This window comes from Stegostoma tigrinum, chromosome 16 (genome assembly GCF_030684315.1).
Source record: "Stegostoma tigrinum isolate sSteTig4 chromosome 16, sSteTig4.hap1, whole genome shotgun sequence".
In the NCBI taxonomy this organism is placed as follows: Eukaryota; Metazoa; Chordata; class Chondrichthyes; order Orectolobiformes; family Stegostomatidae; genus Stegostoma; species Stegostoma tigrinum.
In genome coordinates this window covers 46025018-46043045 of record NC_081369.1, presented here as the reverse complement: position 1 = coordinate 46043045, position 18028 = coordinate 46025018, and the positions used below count along the sequence as shown (strand labels likewise).

Sequence of the window (18028 nt, the reverse complement as noted above, 5' to 3'; positions counted from 1 at the left end):
CAGTTCCCCCTTATCTTGGAGCATGGCTGGTATTCACCAGCATGATGATGCAATAGGAACATGTTTGCATGGTCCTCTGGTACAATGGATTCACCTTGGTGGTACCTAATCACCATTAGGTTCATGCCAGAAGTCAAGCATGGCCCAATTCCTAGTTCTCGTTGTTTTGTGAGGACTGTTTATCAATAACAGGCAAAAATCATATTGAACAAGCCTCCCTCTTTCACAATTCTGGTTTGGAGTTCTATCATCTGCTGCTATTTCATGTACACAAATACAGAATTGTTGACAATGAGGACTTTACTGAAATATACACAGACATCTCGTCTGCTACAGCTACATGGTTGAGGTCATACAGAACTACACTGACGTGTGCATGATTGTATTTCAATCCAAACATCTTGCTTTTGGTACAAAAAAATCATGCATTATCATGTGCGTTTTTAGTTGCCCAAATTTCTAAACTTTATACAAGTACTATTTTCATACGTTAGCAACTGTGTGTTATTCTAGCTACTCCCACTATCCATACAGTTACACATATGGCACATATGACCTTTCATGTGTTTGTGTCTTATGAGATAGGGTTGTATGCTTTTTCTCCAATGTTTGCTGTTTGGAATGATGTGCTGTCCGGTTTTGATTGAAAATATTCTTAGCTGACTCTTCTGACTTGGATTGTTTCTGTAAAGACCCTTTTTTTCCCTTTAGTATCATTAACTGCATCCAACAAGACTATCTTTCATTCGGGACTTCAACATCAAGATCCTTTTGTGTTCCTGTAATAGGACCTAAGCTATCACATGCCTTTGTTTGCCAATGAGAAAAAAAAATCAGCCTGTCTAACGTTTCCACAGAAGACAATCTGCTCATTTTCAATCGAGTAAACCTCCTCTGAACCATCTCCAGTACAACCACATCTTGCTTCAACAGGGAGCTCAAAAGTGCACATTGTTCAAGATGTGGTCTTGAACAATGTTATGTACAACGGAAGCATGACATCCTTACTTTTACACTGAATTCCTTTCGTAACAAAGGACAGCATTCCTTAGTCTTCTTGACTGTGTGCCTGCATACAACCTTTTGGAGATTCATCAGCAAGACGTCAAATGCCTCTGCACCTTGGAATTCTGTAGTCATCTTCCATTTAAGTGTGCTTTTATATTCTTCCTTCCAAAGTGAACAAGTTCACATCTTCCCACATTGTTTTCCATCAACCAGATTTTTACCCACTTATTCAACCTATCTATATCAGTCTGCAGTTTCCTCATGGTTTCTTTACAGCATACGTTCCTACCTATCTCGGTGTCATCTGCAAATTTAGCCAACATTTCTTTGCTCTGCTCATCTAAGTCATTGATGTGAATTGCAAATGGTTGCAGCCCTGCACAGACCCCATGTGGGGAACCACATTGCTGCCAATCAGTCAAAGGCCAATAGGTGGACGATGGAACCTTTTCCTCATGGGATGTGAGCATTATCCTTTGGAAAACATGTGCCAGCCATCTCCAATAACTCTTGAAAAATGATGATATACAGCAGCTCCACTGGTATAGCTACACCCACAATGCTGATAATTCCAGGATTTTGGCACAGGGACAGTGAAGGAGCAGCAATATAGTTTCAAGTCAGAATGATGGACCGAAACTTAGAGGTGATAATATTCCATGCAGCTATACCCATTGTCCTTCAAGATGTTAAAAGTTATATGTTTATAATATACTGTTGAAAGGGGCTTGGAAAGTTGCTGCATTGCACCATGTAGATGGCACACACTACCACCATTGTAAATTGATGCAGCTGTTGAATCACTCATTAAATACATGAGCATTGAGCTATTCCAATTAAATAAGAGGTGAAAAAAAATGACCAAATATAATGAGCACATTATAACTCCTTTCAGGTGACTTCATATGACCAACCCCTGTTCCAAACGCCCTAAATATAGATATATAGAAGGCAAATCCTTTGCTCTGAACTCTGACTTCACACTACATCAAATTATCCTGAAATATTCACAAAAAGAGATTCGATCTAAGAGTACTTTTTAAGTACAGGCATTTTATTTTATGAAAAGAATTAGTCTAAGTCCAAATGGAAAGCATTGCAAGTTATAAAAGTGATTAATTTAAAGTCTTGAATGGGAAAGTTTAGATATGCACGCATTCATATTGGTGCAAAATATGTCATTTACAGGAATTGCTTTCATACGACACAGGGTGAAATGAAGTGGTGAGTATTTCACAATAGAGTAAAACACAACAGAAGCACAATATGACAATGCAAACAGAGCTTTATCTAAAATGTTACATCAAAACTGGGGTGTCTGACATTGATATGGAGGGCAGCAGTGAGGCAAATTTGCAATAACTTTATTTTACTGAGCCAGTGAAGTTCCACCATCTTATCTCTGAATTCTGCATTCTGTTTTCTTTTTGGTAAAACAAATTGTCTTTGAAACACAGATAGTTTGGACTATATCTTTGAAGCGTTTAAAATATTGCGTCAGATCAGAAGCCTAATGGTGTAGAAAATACCAGCTTTAATCTGTACTCTAAGATTCATGTATGGAAGCAATTGCAATTTTGTTAAAGATAACTTAGAAAAGTTGCAACTATACATTATTGTGCAGTTTGATGATGTCAAACACACTGTTACAAACACAGAGAGTACCAAGTTTTAACAAAAAGTTCCAAACGCAGGTATATCTCACAATATAGATAATATTCACATTCTGTGTCATTCCTATCTCTTTAGCCTTGAATGGGACTGTGTGGGCTGCAAAAACTTCTCAATGAAATATTGCATTTTGTAAGCTTTGCTCGAAAGCATTTGGTTCAGATATTTTTAAATATGCAATTTATGGTGGCTTAAGTTCTACAAAAAGGATCTAGGCAAATTATCCTGATACAAAGTGCAGCTGTGGGCAGCAGATTCTCTGGAGGAGACAAGGTGTGCCTGCCTGAGCTTGCAACAAATAATGGTAGCTTCATTTTCTTTTGTCCAGATTACAAAGTAGTGTTTAAATACTGCAAACTAGTTTGCCAAAGATAAATGTGCTTTTTTATTTGTTTTGCATTTGACTTCTTTTGAGTGAACTTTGTCCTCATTAATACAAGGACTGGCAGTGCTAAGAAATTAAACCTTATCAGCATTAAGCACTCCTAAGGTATAACCTAATAAACTGTGAAGTAAAGAGCACAATCCGTGCTCTTCCTGTCACCCAGCCTCAGAGAACTGGTCCCTTTTGTTTTCCAGTGAAGTTCTTCTGCCTTCTGAACTAGCATTCAATGATAACACTGCAATCAGATGCTGAGTTGATAGCAGTTTTGGGTTCTGGATCTAAGACTATGTGAGAATCCACAGATGAAAGAGTAAGGTTTGCAAACAGGCTCTGGAAAAATATCATTAAATCCATTCAATCCTTTCCCCTTTTTATTTGAATTTGTCCATGAGAAGCGACAAAAGGGGAAAGAAAAGTTAAGTGCCACATATCTATAGTTTCGAGGCCCAAGAAAGGTTCGGATTCTAAGCACCAGCAGACATGCAAAAACAGAAGTTGCTGGAAAAATGCAGCAGATCTGGTAGCATCCATGAAGAAAACGATCAGAGTTAACATTTTGGGTGTGGTTACCCTTCCTCAGAATGCTGAGCTTTTCCAACATCTTCTGCTTTTGTTCCTGATACACAGCCTCCGCATTTCTTTTGGTTTTTATTTAGCAGATGTGCAAAGTTTGTCTCATGGCCATCTGTCATGGTCTGCACATTATTAATCTGAACAAGGCCATCACATTACACCAGACTTGCCCCCATTACCAAACCTGTGTAGTGTCCTCCATGTTTGAAAAATGCTTCCTTCCGTCTAATGTCCCCTTCTATTTATTTTGAACAGACTGCCACTTTTGTGGTTCATCTTGGCTACAAGCAGCCATTTTGCAAGAACATTCAAGCATTTCACAAGGAGCAGACAATTTGACTCATTTCACATACAGATTTACTCTCATATTCAGAGACTACCTCAGTGCATTGTGACAAACCTCAAGCTGTCAGAATGGTTGCCAGGAACTCTTCAAATTCAGAATGCAAGATTTTTACTTTCAAGTTAACTTTCTCTTGGGATAGTTTCAAACAACCTTTTTGCTTCCCAACTCTCACATCTCATTAGCAGAAGGTCCAGAAACTTTTCTTTCAAGTTTCACAAAAAAAACCATGCTTAATATTTCTTTCCCTTCCAATTTTAAATTGTAATCCGTCTTTCAAGGTATTTCTACTCTTTGCTAGTCTATTATTTAGTGTTATAACACAGTTTGCAGTCCAGCCAAGGCATTCTTGGCTTAGTGCAGTAAAGGTACAAAGCAGAAATCATTCTTCCTCCATTTCTCAGCCAAACATTTGCTTGAATCTCGAAGGAAGGGAGAACCCTTTGGCATTTCACCAGACCTTCCATGAAACAGCAATGCCTGTGTTACAACAGGACAGCCTTTCAGCATTGTGCTGGCGTGTATCTTGCAAGATGTCAACATTTTGCAGGAAGACATATTTACTTGTCACAGCAAATTAGAAAACAAAAACTGCCTCAATCAGTTTTCTCACACATTTAAAACTTGAGATCCAAGTGCATAGCCACTGCTGTACCTCACCAAAGTAGCAATTCTTCTTACAGAAGCATGGACAAGGCATGCCTGTGGACTAACTGAGCATGTAGCCAAAGTTGAGTCTGATCCCATTTCCACTCGGCATCTATTTAAATACACTTTCCAGCAAGGGGTAACTGGATAGTAAGAAGGAACCTTGCCACTACGTGAAGGAAAGAAATAAATGTTACTGATTCCACCTTTCATCATAATTCTTGGTAAAGACCAGCAGAATGCTCAGGGAGTCAGTGCAATAATGGAAAACTTCCATTCAGCAGTCCCCTGGAGATTTTGTTATGATCTTAGATAATTTTTCTCAAAGATCCTGTTAAAAATCACTAGTGTCAATTAGATTCAAGACAATCAGATACCAGAACTGTGATGGAATACTCCGCACTTATCTGGATAGGTATACTGCAACAATAACTCTCAGGATTAAGGACATAAATAAAAACTGAGTAGAAGGCTTTAATTCCAAAGGGATAGTATTGCAAAGTAGAGAACCGGAACTAAAAATTTAGGCCAAACTTGGTGGACCACAATTAGACATCACATAAAGTTCTGGTCACCATATTATAGAAAGGACATAAAGACACAGGAGAGAATGCAAAATAAAACGACAAAGAACTGTGAGATAATACTATATTCATTAGTTAAAGAGCAAATAGGCCGGATGTCTTGGGGGAAAAGGGGTTGTACAGATGACCCAATAGAAGTCTGTAAAATGATGAATTGTTTTGTTCAAGTAGACACAGAGGGAGTGTGGGGCACAGCAAAATTAAAGACAATTGATACAGGACAGTAACCCCAAACCAAATAAGGAATTCAGAAGAAATAATGCTCTCTCATTAAAGATTGACAACTGGTGACAGTTTAATCTGAGGATCACCATGGCTCAGGTAACGGGGAAGAGGTTGAGAAGGATAGTCATTCATAGTTACCTCAGCCAGTGCAGGATTTGAACCCATGCTGTTGGCTTAACTCTACATCACAAACCAACTAACTGACCCTCGACACTTCTCAGTATAAGACCAATGAGGAGAACTTACCATGAAGTTTGCCGGGTAAGGAACAGTTAATCTGGCTACAGCTCAGGATGAAGAAATCTTCATTGCTGGCAGAATATTAGAAGTCCATTAGAGCCAGGAGTCCTTCAATTTTTGAAGGAGAATATCTGTACCTGCAATCAACATCACTCTGCTGATACTTTTATTTTTTATTCCATATTTCCTAGGACTTTACAGCCAGAGGAGTGCCTTTGAATTTGTAGTCAAGAACCAATTCAAATCCAGCCCTCTAACATCTCCTACCCCATGTTACCTGCCGAGCCTCTGATATATTTCAGAAATACAGACACTAAGAAAGAAAACGGGATGGTACAATTTGATGTGCCTAGCAAAATACTCAAATGCCTTTGAGCACTTGGTTCCTTTGATCCTTAGAATGAGAATGGAAATTCTGTGTCAACGGCCTATCAAAAGCAGAGTGTAGACAGACCAAACAAAGAGGATAAGAGATGTTTAATTTGCTCCTGAAGTACCTAGGATACACATTGCTTGGTATCTCTTGAGACAAGCCACATCAACCGGCTCAGGTGCAATGCCCAAGCCTATTAATAAAATGTCATGCACAACAAGGTAATTTATAAGATGCAAGGATGCAGTGTTTATTCTTTGCTTTAAAAGCTGGCTGCTTTGATAGTTGTAGGAGCTTCCTGCAGTATATTTACTTGCATCTCACTTGCAACACTGACATTTCCATGAAAGGACCTCCACACATTTAGACACGCCACAGACAGAATGTATTTTAAAACAGACCTAATCAAAATTAGAGAAACTTGCTTTATGGATGGGCAGAAATGCGAGGGGTGTGCCTTCCTGACCTCCTGAGATAGGACCCTAATTCATACTTTTCCATCAAAAGGGAATTGTTTTCATCAATTGCTGCAGCAATAGTGTAAAAATGATATTTTTGATAATGTTCATGGCTTCAACACACATTGCAATCTCAATCTTAAGGACAATCATTTGGCCATTATTTAATATAAATTGAGCAGCAGTTAGTTTAAGTTTTGAAATTACAGCTAGAAGTGATGAGAAATGAAATTAAATGAGGGACATTTTAAATGTAATAGCCTGTAAGTTAAGTGAGACACTAATGTATCCCAATATGTAATGCTTGAATTAAGCACTTTCTGGGTTTAATGTTTCAACGCTGATAAGTTCAGCAGCATGATGTAGTTGTGTGTGGTGCTTGGACAGGAGACAGACAGTTGAACAAGACAGGGTCAAACAAGGACCAGGAATTCTGCTCTTCACCCCACATTTGAGGGGAATAAAGAAATCCAAATGTTCTTCAGTAGCCTCTAGTGATCCCTTCAGAGGCCAGGGCTTAGCTCGCAGTCACACGTATTTTCCGCTCAGTTTCTAGTACATTTGGCGATGAGGCTTTAAAGAAGGCAACAGTCTTCCGAACACCACATTCAAGTGACCTTAGACCAGTTTGGACAACTATCTCGGGCACTCATTAGCTGCTGATTTGGACACCAGTGCACCCATGTTAGCGGACGCTCCAGTGGAATGGTTATTTCCAGTTTAAACTTGATCCTCAAAAAACAGCCTGGCCAATTTCTCTCTCACTACTTTGAAAAATCATTTCTGCAGAGCTCCAATGCATTTACGATTACCAAGTTAAACAAGCATAGCAGAGTGGCAGTAAATCATGCTCCTGATCCACTATATACCTAGGAAATCCAGGAAAAACAACATAGAAAAACTAAAGTTACAAATTGAAGATTGCTGATGGATTTTGTCAGTTTTACTCTCTGTCCCTTTGTTTTTGAGATCAAGGGATCTGATCATAAGACCATAAGACATAAAGGTGGAAGTAAGGCCATTCGGCCCATCAAGTCCACTTCGCCATTTAATCATGACTGATGGGCATTTCAACTCCACTTATCCGCACTCTCCCCCCACCCTTAATTCTTTGTGAGATCAAGAATTTATCAATCTCTGCCTTGAAGACATTTCACGACCCGGCCTCCACTGCACTCCGTGGCAATGAATTCCACAAGCCCACCACTCTCTGGCTGAAGAAATGTCTCCTCATTTCCATTCTAAATTTACCCCCTCTAAGTTTAAGGCTGTGCCCACGGGTCCTAGTCTCCCCACCTAACGGAAACAACTTCCCAGCGACCACCCTTACTACGCCATGCATTATCCTGTAAGTTTCTGTTATATCTCCCCTCAACCTTCTAAACTCTAATGAATACAATCCCAGGATCCTCAGTTGTTCATCATACGTTAAGCCTACCATTCCAAGGATCATCCGTTTGAATCTCCGCTGGACACGCTCCAGGGCTAGTATGTCCTTCCTGAGGTGTGGGACCCAAAATTGGACACAGTATTCTAAATGGGGCCTAACTAGTGCTTTATGAAGTCTCAAGAGCACATCGCTGCTTTTATACTCCAACCCTCTTAAAAGGCACTTAGGAGTCAGCATCCCAGTTGTTGGTAAGATATGAGAGTCCATCATTAAAGATGAGATTGTGGGGTACTTGGAAGTGCATGGCGAAATAGGGTGGAGCCAGCACAGCCTCATCAAGGTAATATCATGCCTGACAAACCTATTAGAATTCTTTGAAGAGGCAAGGAACAAGTTAGACAAAGTGTTTGTGATCTATTTGGACTTCCAGAAGCCTTTCGGGAGTTTGCTAAATGAGAGAAGAGCCCATGGTGTTAGGGAGAAGGTACTGGCATGGATAGAGAATTGGCTGACTGGCAGAGGACAGAGTGGGGCAGAAAGGATCTTTATCAGGGTGGCAGCCAGTGACTAGTAGAGTTCTGCAGGGGTCAGCATGGAACCACAGCTATTCTCATTGTACATTAACAATCTGGACAAAGGAACTGAGGACATTGTTACTGAGTTTGCAGATGACACAAAGATAGGTGGAGGAACAGGCAGTGATGAGGAAACAGGAGGCTGCAAAAGCACTTGGACAGGTACGGAAAGGGGATAAAGAAGTGATAGATGGAATACAATGTCGGAGAGTACGAGGCTGTGCACGTTGGTAGGAAGTATAGAGGCACAGACTATGTTCTGAATGGAGAAAGGCTTTGAAAATCTGAAGTGCAAAGGGATCTAGAAGTCCTAGTTCAGGGTTCTCTTAAAGTTAACATGCAAGTTCAGTTGGCAGTTCAGATGGCAAACACAATGTCAGCATTCATTTTGCAAGGACTAGAATACAAAAATAGAGTTGGACTGCTGAGGCTGTGTTAGAATCTGGTCAGATCATATTAGGAATATTGAGAGCAGTTTTGGTCTTTGTATCTAAGGAGGACATGCTGTAGTTGGAGGGGGTTCAGAGGAGGTGCACAAAACTGAGTCTATAATGAGCAGCTTGTCTTGAGGAACTGTTGAGGATTCTGGATCTCTGCTTGATGGAGTTTGGAAAGATGAGGTGGAATCTGAATGAAACTTACAGAATACCGAGAGGCCTGGATTGGGTGGATGTGGAAAAGATATTTCCACTAGTAGGAGACTAGGACCCGAGGGCATGACCTCAGGAATGCAGGGATGATGCTTTAGAAATCAGATAAAGAATTCCCTCAGAGGGTGGCGAATCTGTAGAATTCATTGCCACAGAAGGCTGTGAAGGCCAAGTCATTGACTGTCTTTTATGACAAAGAAACGTTCTTAAATAATGAGTGGATCAAGGGTTTTGGACAGAAGACAAGAGAATGCTGTTGAGAAACATATCAGCCATGATCAAACAGCACAGCTGTGTCGTTAGGCCAAACTGCCTGCTTCTGTTCCTACATCTTGTCTTATTTTCCGTCTCTCCAGAATTTTATTTCCATTATTATCAATGGAAATATTAACAGCATGAGATGTAATTGGGCTGTAGGCTGACTGTCATTCATTTTACGTGCCATACATAGTCAAAATTAATCCTACTGGATCCTAAACCATACAAACCTCTATGTTCCAAGGGTTCCACTGTGGCCCTTGCAAAGTTACTTGTCCCTCAATTAGGGTATTGTTAATTTCACTGTGTTTGACCCCTAGATCTCTAGATTTAGGGGGAAAAAAATTTAGCTAGAATTCACTACCAGATGCCTTATCAAAAACTCCTTAGTTGAAGTGTGAGAAGAATGTTGAAGGCAGGATTGGATGTTGTTGTAACATGGTTTTCCAATTTTCCATCAATCTCTAACTGCCAATATTCTACGATACATACTGGAAACTTGCAGTATTCATGCATGATGTGGAGGTGCTGACGTTGGACTGGGATAGACAAGGTCAAAGATAACACAACACCAGGTTCTGGTCCAACAGGTTTATTTTAAAACACAAGGTTTCAGGGTCCACACCTGAAGAAGGACTAAGACTCCGAAAGCTAGTATTTATGCAGGCATGATAAAGTACCAATACTCGAAACGATCAATGCTATGAGGACAGCATGAGAGGAAACAGAAATAGTACTTCTTGGGTAGTTCCACAGCATTGAGGATGATATTCTTTAGTGTTGTGAGTCCTGATGCTCACCAGTCTTGTATAAGAGACCCAATAACAATGAAGCTAAATTTGCACAGTAACTGAATTGTAGAGATAATATTTTTGTTGCTAGTTTAAGATCGAATAACTATGACAAATAGCAAGACTTGATTTTATTTTAATCGATGTTCATTTAGAAAAAGATATATCGAATTTCCAATCACTTGTATTTACAAGGAAGGTCATAACTAATAATAAACACATGCATCAATATCTTAGAACTGGTACATTAATTAACAAGGATTTCACGTGTCATTTTTCGGTATCACAATCATTGGTTACTGTGTGTCCTTCATACTAATCATGGAAGTCTTGCTTCTGTTGTGCATGGCCTATCTCACGTATTCGGGGTTACAAAGCCCACATCATCTTTGGAGTAGCACCTTTCGTCACTTTACATGAGTTCCGAACTAAATGGACGAAGGTTCTTTCAGATCACAATAACAATGCTCGGGCGTAAATATATGAAATTATGTTTAACAAAGGCACATTTATTTCCAAATTAAAATCAATGATTCACATTTATCAATTCCAAGCTGTTGTCCTTAAGTTTTCTTATGCAAAAAAAATTACGTTCCCGAAGTGAACTTGCATCAGTTTGGTGTGTGCACTGATTGCCAAAACTGGGGAAGTCTGGCTTGCATATTTGCATCAAAGCATTCTGCTCTTCACTTATCACTTTTGGTTTTGTCAAAGAAGCAGCCAAGTTATCTGCTCTCGGGACACTGCCAACAGTGCAATCTTTAACCAATCATTGTTGTTATGGTTTCTGGTCAATACACCAACCTATGTTACCTCTGTTTTGAGAGTTATTATTTGTCAATGAATAACAACTTACCATGCATATGTCTGAAAGATTGAACCTGTTTCTCTCTTTTCTGCAGCACAGAGTTTCAGAATGAATACGCAAGGTCCCAAAGCTTTGAATTTAAATGCCATTACTATAGACAGCGCTCAAACTCTTATTAAAATTTCCCTGCTCCATTCTGCTTTGAAAAGTCAATTTTTACTCAAACATGACGATCAGCAATTTTTAGACACTTTTCCATCTACATACCTTCCACTGCAATGAATGAAACCACTGGTCTCGCAGATAACTGTTGGCTGCCTGAAATGAAGAAGAAAAGATGTTAAATCACACAATAAAATCAAATAGAATAAAAACATGTAATCGCATTGACTATTTAAGTTTGAGTGATTGTACTCCATTGGACTGTAACACAATAACACCACACCAAGACAACCTGTTTCTAAACACACAGTAACGTGTATAAGTTAGTTTAAATTATCTTATGAATCAAATCTTTAATATAACATGTACACAGAATTCACTGTTTATTACATTTAAGCTTTCCAGTCAAAAAAAGGATCACATACATTAATGAAAATCACACACTAAGAAAAACATATCTCTGGGGAGCTTTCAAAGTTACAACTGGAAAAACATCTGCAGAATTTCACATCTCGAGATCCTAGATTCTCAATTTCAGGATTGGCCCTTTTATTCATCAGTGAGGATATGATGGAGGCTTCCATAAATTGATGGCTCAAACAGTAAGCAAGATGTGTAAACCCACATGACTGCCTCAGAGCCAACCCATTCTGCGTCAGTAGTAAAAACAGAGGGAAATGCACTCAACCCATCAGTAAGGAATACAAATATGCAGCCCAACTACAATGCTAGCCTCACAATAAATAAGGAACAATTATTCAATGCCATGTTTAAATGATCCCCCAGGGACAATTTCACAACAAGTATAATGTTACATTCTTTGAGGAATTTTTTTTTCAAACACAATCCCTATTTCTCAGAAACACACACAAAAGACTGGGTTTTCCTTTGCCCGAGGGGGCAAGTGCAGTTGGCTGTGTGCTCTGAAACTAGCTCTGTTTGTTGGCACAGTCATCCCACATCTCCATGGCATAGTGTCATTTTCAAAAAAAGGTGAAGGATTGGAGAAGAACATCTGACAATGCATATATCTGCAGTTAACTGCTTGGTAAGGTCAATGAAGAGCTTAGAAATGAGTTGGAGAGAGACAGAATGAAATCTTCAAAAGGTAAGAAGAGGAACAGCGCATGCTCTGGGAAACAATTGCAGAGCTAAATCAAGAACAAAGCATAAGCCACAGTTCATTGTGCTGAGTTGTGAACTTGGGAAGAAAAGGAAAAGTGAATTACTGGTGGCTACTCGTGGTGTCCTAGGGTTATTATTGCTTAAGAAAAGTGGATTAACTACCATTACTCAGATAAATGAGCATTTACTATTTGTTTAGTCAATAACGCTGTTGGCTTCCTGATCTCCTGCTTGATCCATTCTGCAAGGCAACAGCAAACCCAGTTATGGCTGCTGCTCTCTACGGGAATTGCCCTCTGAAGGCAGTTCCTATCTTCAGGAATTACTCATGAATTTCCTCCAACTTAACCATGGTTGAGTGACTTTGAAATTCCCTTCCACAAAACGCTAGGGTGCAGACTCTTTAAACATTTCGAAGGCAGAGGTAGATAGACTCTTGAATACCAAGGGGATGTAAGATTTTCAGGAATATGTAGTAATGCAGAGTTGAACATAACTTCAGGCCAGGAATGAAGGGCTGAGTGGCCTACTCTTGTTTGTTATTGTATGCTCATATATACATTTATAATTAGGAACTTCACTATCAAAATTGTGAAGTCAGCGGCAGTAACATGGCATGGGTTCAGGAAGTGATACAGGTGTTGAATTCCTAACACCAAACTGAAAATCTAACCCCATAACTGACCAGAAGATAGGTTGGCAAGCTCGTCCCAAGTGCTGCTGCATCCCTCTTCAGGATCAGACAACTGATGATGTGTTATTAGCTGAATTGCCTCCAGCTTTAAACTTCTGCTTCCTCTGCCTGAATAATTGAGATTGGAAGTTTAGTAAATAGGAGTTTAACCAAGCACAAGTCCCGTTGACCCGCATCATCAAACAGAGAGGGGCCACATGAAGTAGCCTTGTCCCAAAGTTTCTCTCTTGAGGAAATTACATTCACCTCAGTTCTTCATCTGCTTATCAACCAGACACATTCACAAAGGGAAAACATCTCTGGAAATATTCAAAACTGAACTAAAATTTATTTGAAGACGTTAGAAGAAGAAAAGTGTATTCTTATTTTTGTTCCTTCACAGCAAATCATTATGCATAATTCCATGCATCTGGGAAATGAGCCAATATCCGTTTATTTTATTTTTTAAATAGCATAAGGGCACACATTCCAGATTTCCTTGGGGAAGGCTCAGTAATTATTACGGTAACTAATGTTAGGAGAGGACAGACAGAAAAGAACTGAAGTAAGCATTTCTTTTGAAAATGCTTCATGGCCTTTTTAGGAAGTGATTCCAAATGATGACAGTTTTTCTAAAGACAAGTTTTTTATTATTGAAGCCAAACCTATCTTAGAGGAATCTCTTATGTGTGACCCCAAGATATATTAGTGGAGATCCAGGCATAAAATATTTCGACAGTTTGAGTAGTGTTCTGAAAATGAAATTTTTTGTTCAATGTGACAAAGGTTGGATTCTAAACATACAAACAGCATGCAAATTTAGAGTTGGAATTGGTCAGTTTCTCCAGTCTGTTCCACCATTCAATTAGATCACGGCTTCAATTTTATTTTCTTTATTCATTCATGGGATGAGGGCATTGCTGGCTAGGCAGGGTTTATTGCCCATCCCTAATTCTGCGGAGGGCAGATAAAAGTCAACCAGATCGCTGTGGGTCTGGAGTTACATGTAGGCCAGGCCAGGTAAGGATGGCAGTTTCCTTTGCTAAGGACATGAGTGAATCAGATGGGTTTTTCCACCAATCGGCAGTGGATTCATGGTCATCATTCGATTCTTAATTCCAGATGTTTATTGAATTCAAATTCCACCACTTGCCATGGTGAGATTCAAAGCTGGGTCCCCAGAATATCACCACGGTCTCTGGATTAACAGTCCAGCGATAATACCACTAGTCTATTGCCTCCCCACAATCCCACCTGCCCCACAATAACTATGGCCTATCTTATGTTAAAGACCTACTACCTCTGTGTTAGAAGTATTTAATGACCCTCCTCCACCAGACTCTCGGGGAAGAAAACATACAAACATACACGACTTTCAAAGAGAACAAAATCCTCCTCATTTTCATCTTAAATGGGACAACTCTATCTCCTATTTATACAAGGGGAACATCTTTTTCAGCATCTACCCTCTGTCCTTACGGAACGTCACGCCAGACTCAAAATGTTAAAACTGCTTCCCTCTCCACAGCTGCTGCCAGCCTCACCAAACTTCTATTGCTTTGGTTCCAGTGACCCACCTTCACAAACACTTTAAAAATTATGGTTCTGAAGAAGGGTCACTGGACCCAAACTGTTAACCCTGCGTTCTCTCCACAGATGCTGCCAGACCTACTGAGTTTCTCTGACAATTTCTGTTTTTGTTTCCAGTTCCCAGCATTCACAATTCATTGGGGGTCTATTTGGTTTGTTTTTAGTCAAGTTTCTCCTAGTTTCAAAACAAAACTTCTCGTCCTTTTAAGCTTCAATGGACACAGACTCATTTTGTCAACTTTTCCTCAGAAGTCAACATCTTCTTCACCCTGCCCCGAACACACAACCCCAGTTTCAGTCAAATTTGGATGCTGTGTCCACTGAAAGATACTTGTATTAAGTGGTACAGCACTTGGTGATATATCAATACCTTCCAAATCTAAAGAAAATTTTCAAGTGTCTACCATGTAAGACAGCGTTTTCACACTATTTAGGTCAGGACAATAACTTTTTTTTGGATAAAAATTTACACTATATACACAAACTACAAAAAACACTTAGCTCAATGTTGATAGGCTTTGATCCAGCACGTGACAAAGGTCACCTAAGAGTTTTAGAATGGTAGATTACTAGTGTTTAACATTCCAACCAGTGACTGGCCGATGCTGTTTGCAATTGCTAATATTTAACAATGTTATCGCTATCATCAATAAACACAGGGCTTTTAGCAAATGATGTCTGTTGGCAAACAACTTACAAATTACTATTGTGCAGGTACTTTGTTTTGGAAATCCATGCTGTGAAAAAGTGTACTGTTGAGTGTAATCAATTAAGCTAAGTGTTAACCCTTCAGAGAATAATAAACAGAATGTTGGTTCCATTCTATCCTATCTTTGAGTTGACTATTCAATGCATAACAATTTGCCTTGAACCACCTCATGGTGGTATGTCATAAAGCAATCATTTGTGTGCAATGCTGCTAAATATATATACATGCCCATGGTAGTCATACTTCTGCATCGTTTTATTGGGCCGACACATCGTTGCTTTTATCATACAAGTGCTGATGTCAAGAGTTTATGGTGTCATTAAGTTAACTTACAGCTGTCACCTTAACCTATAATGTGCCCTCCTCCTCTCCAAACCAAAAGAGAAAGGAACATTTCAATGGCTTATGGTACTGGCCTTAGAAACAAGGCAGTTTGTATGCTTTAACAAAGCACCTGTTGTAATAAATAATCTAAAAGATAACATATTCAGAGTCAGAGTCATACAGCATGGAAACAGACTCTTTGGTCCAACTTGTCCACACTGATCATAATCACACACTAAAATAGTCCCAGCTATCTGCTTTTGACCTATATCACTCCCAACCTTGCCTATTCAAGTGCTTATCCAAATGTATTTTACATGTTATAAATATACCTGCATCCACCACTTCCTTTGGCAGTCACTCCACATATGAACTGTGAAAACATCTGTGTAAAAAAGTGACTCTCATGTCCTTTTTAAAACTTTCTCTTCTCACCTTAAAAATATCCCCCCTAGTTTTGAACCCCCCCACCTAGGGAGAAGACCCTTGCTGACCCTTATCTATGCCCTTCATGATGTTTTAAACCTCCATAAAGGTCAGCTTTCAAATATACTCCAGTGAAAAAAGTCCCAGCCTATCTTAATAACTCAAATCCTCCATTCCCAGCAACATCCTGGTAAATCTTTTCTGAACCCTCTCTAATTTAATAATAATCTTTCATATAGCAGGGCAACCAGAAACGCACACAGTACTCCAGCGGTTTCACCAATGTCCAGTACTATCTCAACATGACATCCCAACTCCTATAACCAGACGTCTCAATAATGAAGGCAAGGGTGCCAATGCCTCCTTAACTACCCTGTCTACCTCTGATGCAAATTTCAAAGAACTATGTACCTGAACCACAAGGTTTCTCTGTTCTACAACACGACCCAGGGCCCAACTATTAATTGTATAAGCTCTGCACTTGTTTGTTTTACCAAAATGCAAAACCTCGCAATTGTCAAAATTAAACTCTATCTGCCACTCCTCAGCCCATTGACCCAATTGATCAAGATCTCTTTGTAACCTTAGGTAACCTTCACTGTCTGTCAATCCAATAGTCTCCACAGAAACAATGCTCCAAATGATAGCTCTATACCATTTGGATTCTAAAAGACAAAAATCATGGACAGATTTTAACAGTGTGTATGTATTCAATGTATCCTTCCACAATGGTATTACTAAAGTAGCATGTAAGCATGAGATAGCAGGAACTGCAGATGCTGGAAAATCTGAGATAACAAGGTGTAGAGCTGAATGAACACAGCTGGCCAAGCAGCATCAGAGGAGCGGGAAGGCTGACGTTTCGGGCCTCGACCATTCTTCAGGGACAAGAAAGTTTTCTGAAGAAGGGTCTAGGCCTGAAACGTCAGCATTCCCGCTCATCTGATGCTGCTTGGCCTGCTGTGTTCATCCAGCTCTACACCTTATTATCTATAGCATGTAAGCATATTTATTTCAGCTGTGTCAGCCCTGCTCAGTTGGCAATACTTTTGCCATTGTGTCCAAAAGTTTTGGATTCAACTCCCACTCCTGGCTTGAGCACAGAAGTTAAAGCTGCCACTTTGAGATGTGCCATCTTTCAGATGAGACAATAAATCCAGGCCCTCTTTGTCCTTTCAGCTGGGTGCAAAGGATCCCATGATAACATTTAAAGCAAAAAACAGCAGGCAATTATTCCATTAGTTTTCCAGGTATTCCTTATTCGTCAAATCAAACCACAAAAACAAGGTATCTGGTCATCATCACATTGCTATGTGCGGGAATTTGCTGCCATAAATTGGGTGTTACCATGCAAGAGTGACAATGCTTCATAATTCACCTCAAAATGCTGGTGGAAAGGGCTACACAAATGTACATCTCTTTCTTATAAGCCAGTTTTTTAAAACAATACTGATTTCTAAATTTACTTGGATCTGAAAGTTTGCTAGATAAGGGTCCTGACCCGAAACGTCAGCTTTCCTGCTCCTCTGTTGCTGCCTGGCCTGCTGTGCTTTTCCAGCTCCATACTGTATTATCCATTGCTTCAGTCATCCTTGAATTTCCCTGGATGTACGGAATACGGTCACCTATTACTCTCCAAACTGTGCGCATGTCAGTGCTACACAACCGATGCCTCCCCGTGTTGTCACTGTTAGAATCCAGGATTTTGTTTTATAAAGTCAACTAGACATATCAGGGTGCAATAAATCTCTCCAACATCTTGACAGTTGCTCATTGACTGGTTCCAGCCCACTAGAGGGAACATCCTCTCCATATCTGCAATAATCTAATATTAGATAGCTGTATTGAGACATTGTCACTTTGCTGGGATTTGCCAATTCTCATGTGGTTACTCAAGAAAGAAATGGTGTTTACTAGGGTTGTGGCTGGTCTTCTTCCTTCACCTAACACCACAAGAAATTAGGTTTACTAATCAATCATCAAATTGAATGTTTCTATGAACCTTTATGTTAATTTAGCTGCTACCAACACTGACTCAA

General features: G+C 39.6%; 1 protein-coding gene across 2 annotated transcripts in view; it reads right to left on the bottom strand.

The window, feature by feature from the left end:
- Positions 1 to 18028, bottom strand: part of cmip (c-Maf inducing protein) — a 228537-nt gene that overhangs the window by 89478 nt on the left and 121031 nt on the right. For both annotated transcript variants that reach the window (XM_048546877.2, XM_048546878.2), the window contains exon 3: positions 11248 to 11298. In XM_048546877.2, coding sequence (XP_048402834.1) covers positions 11248 to 11298 — 51 coding nt within the window. The remainder of the gene's footprint in view (positions 1 to 11247; positions 11299 to 18028) is intronic.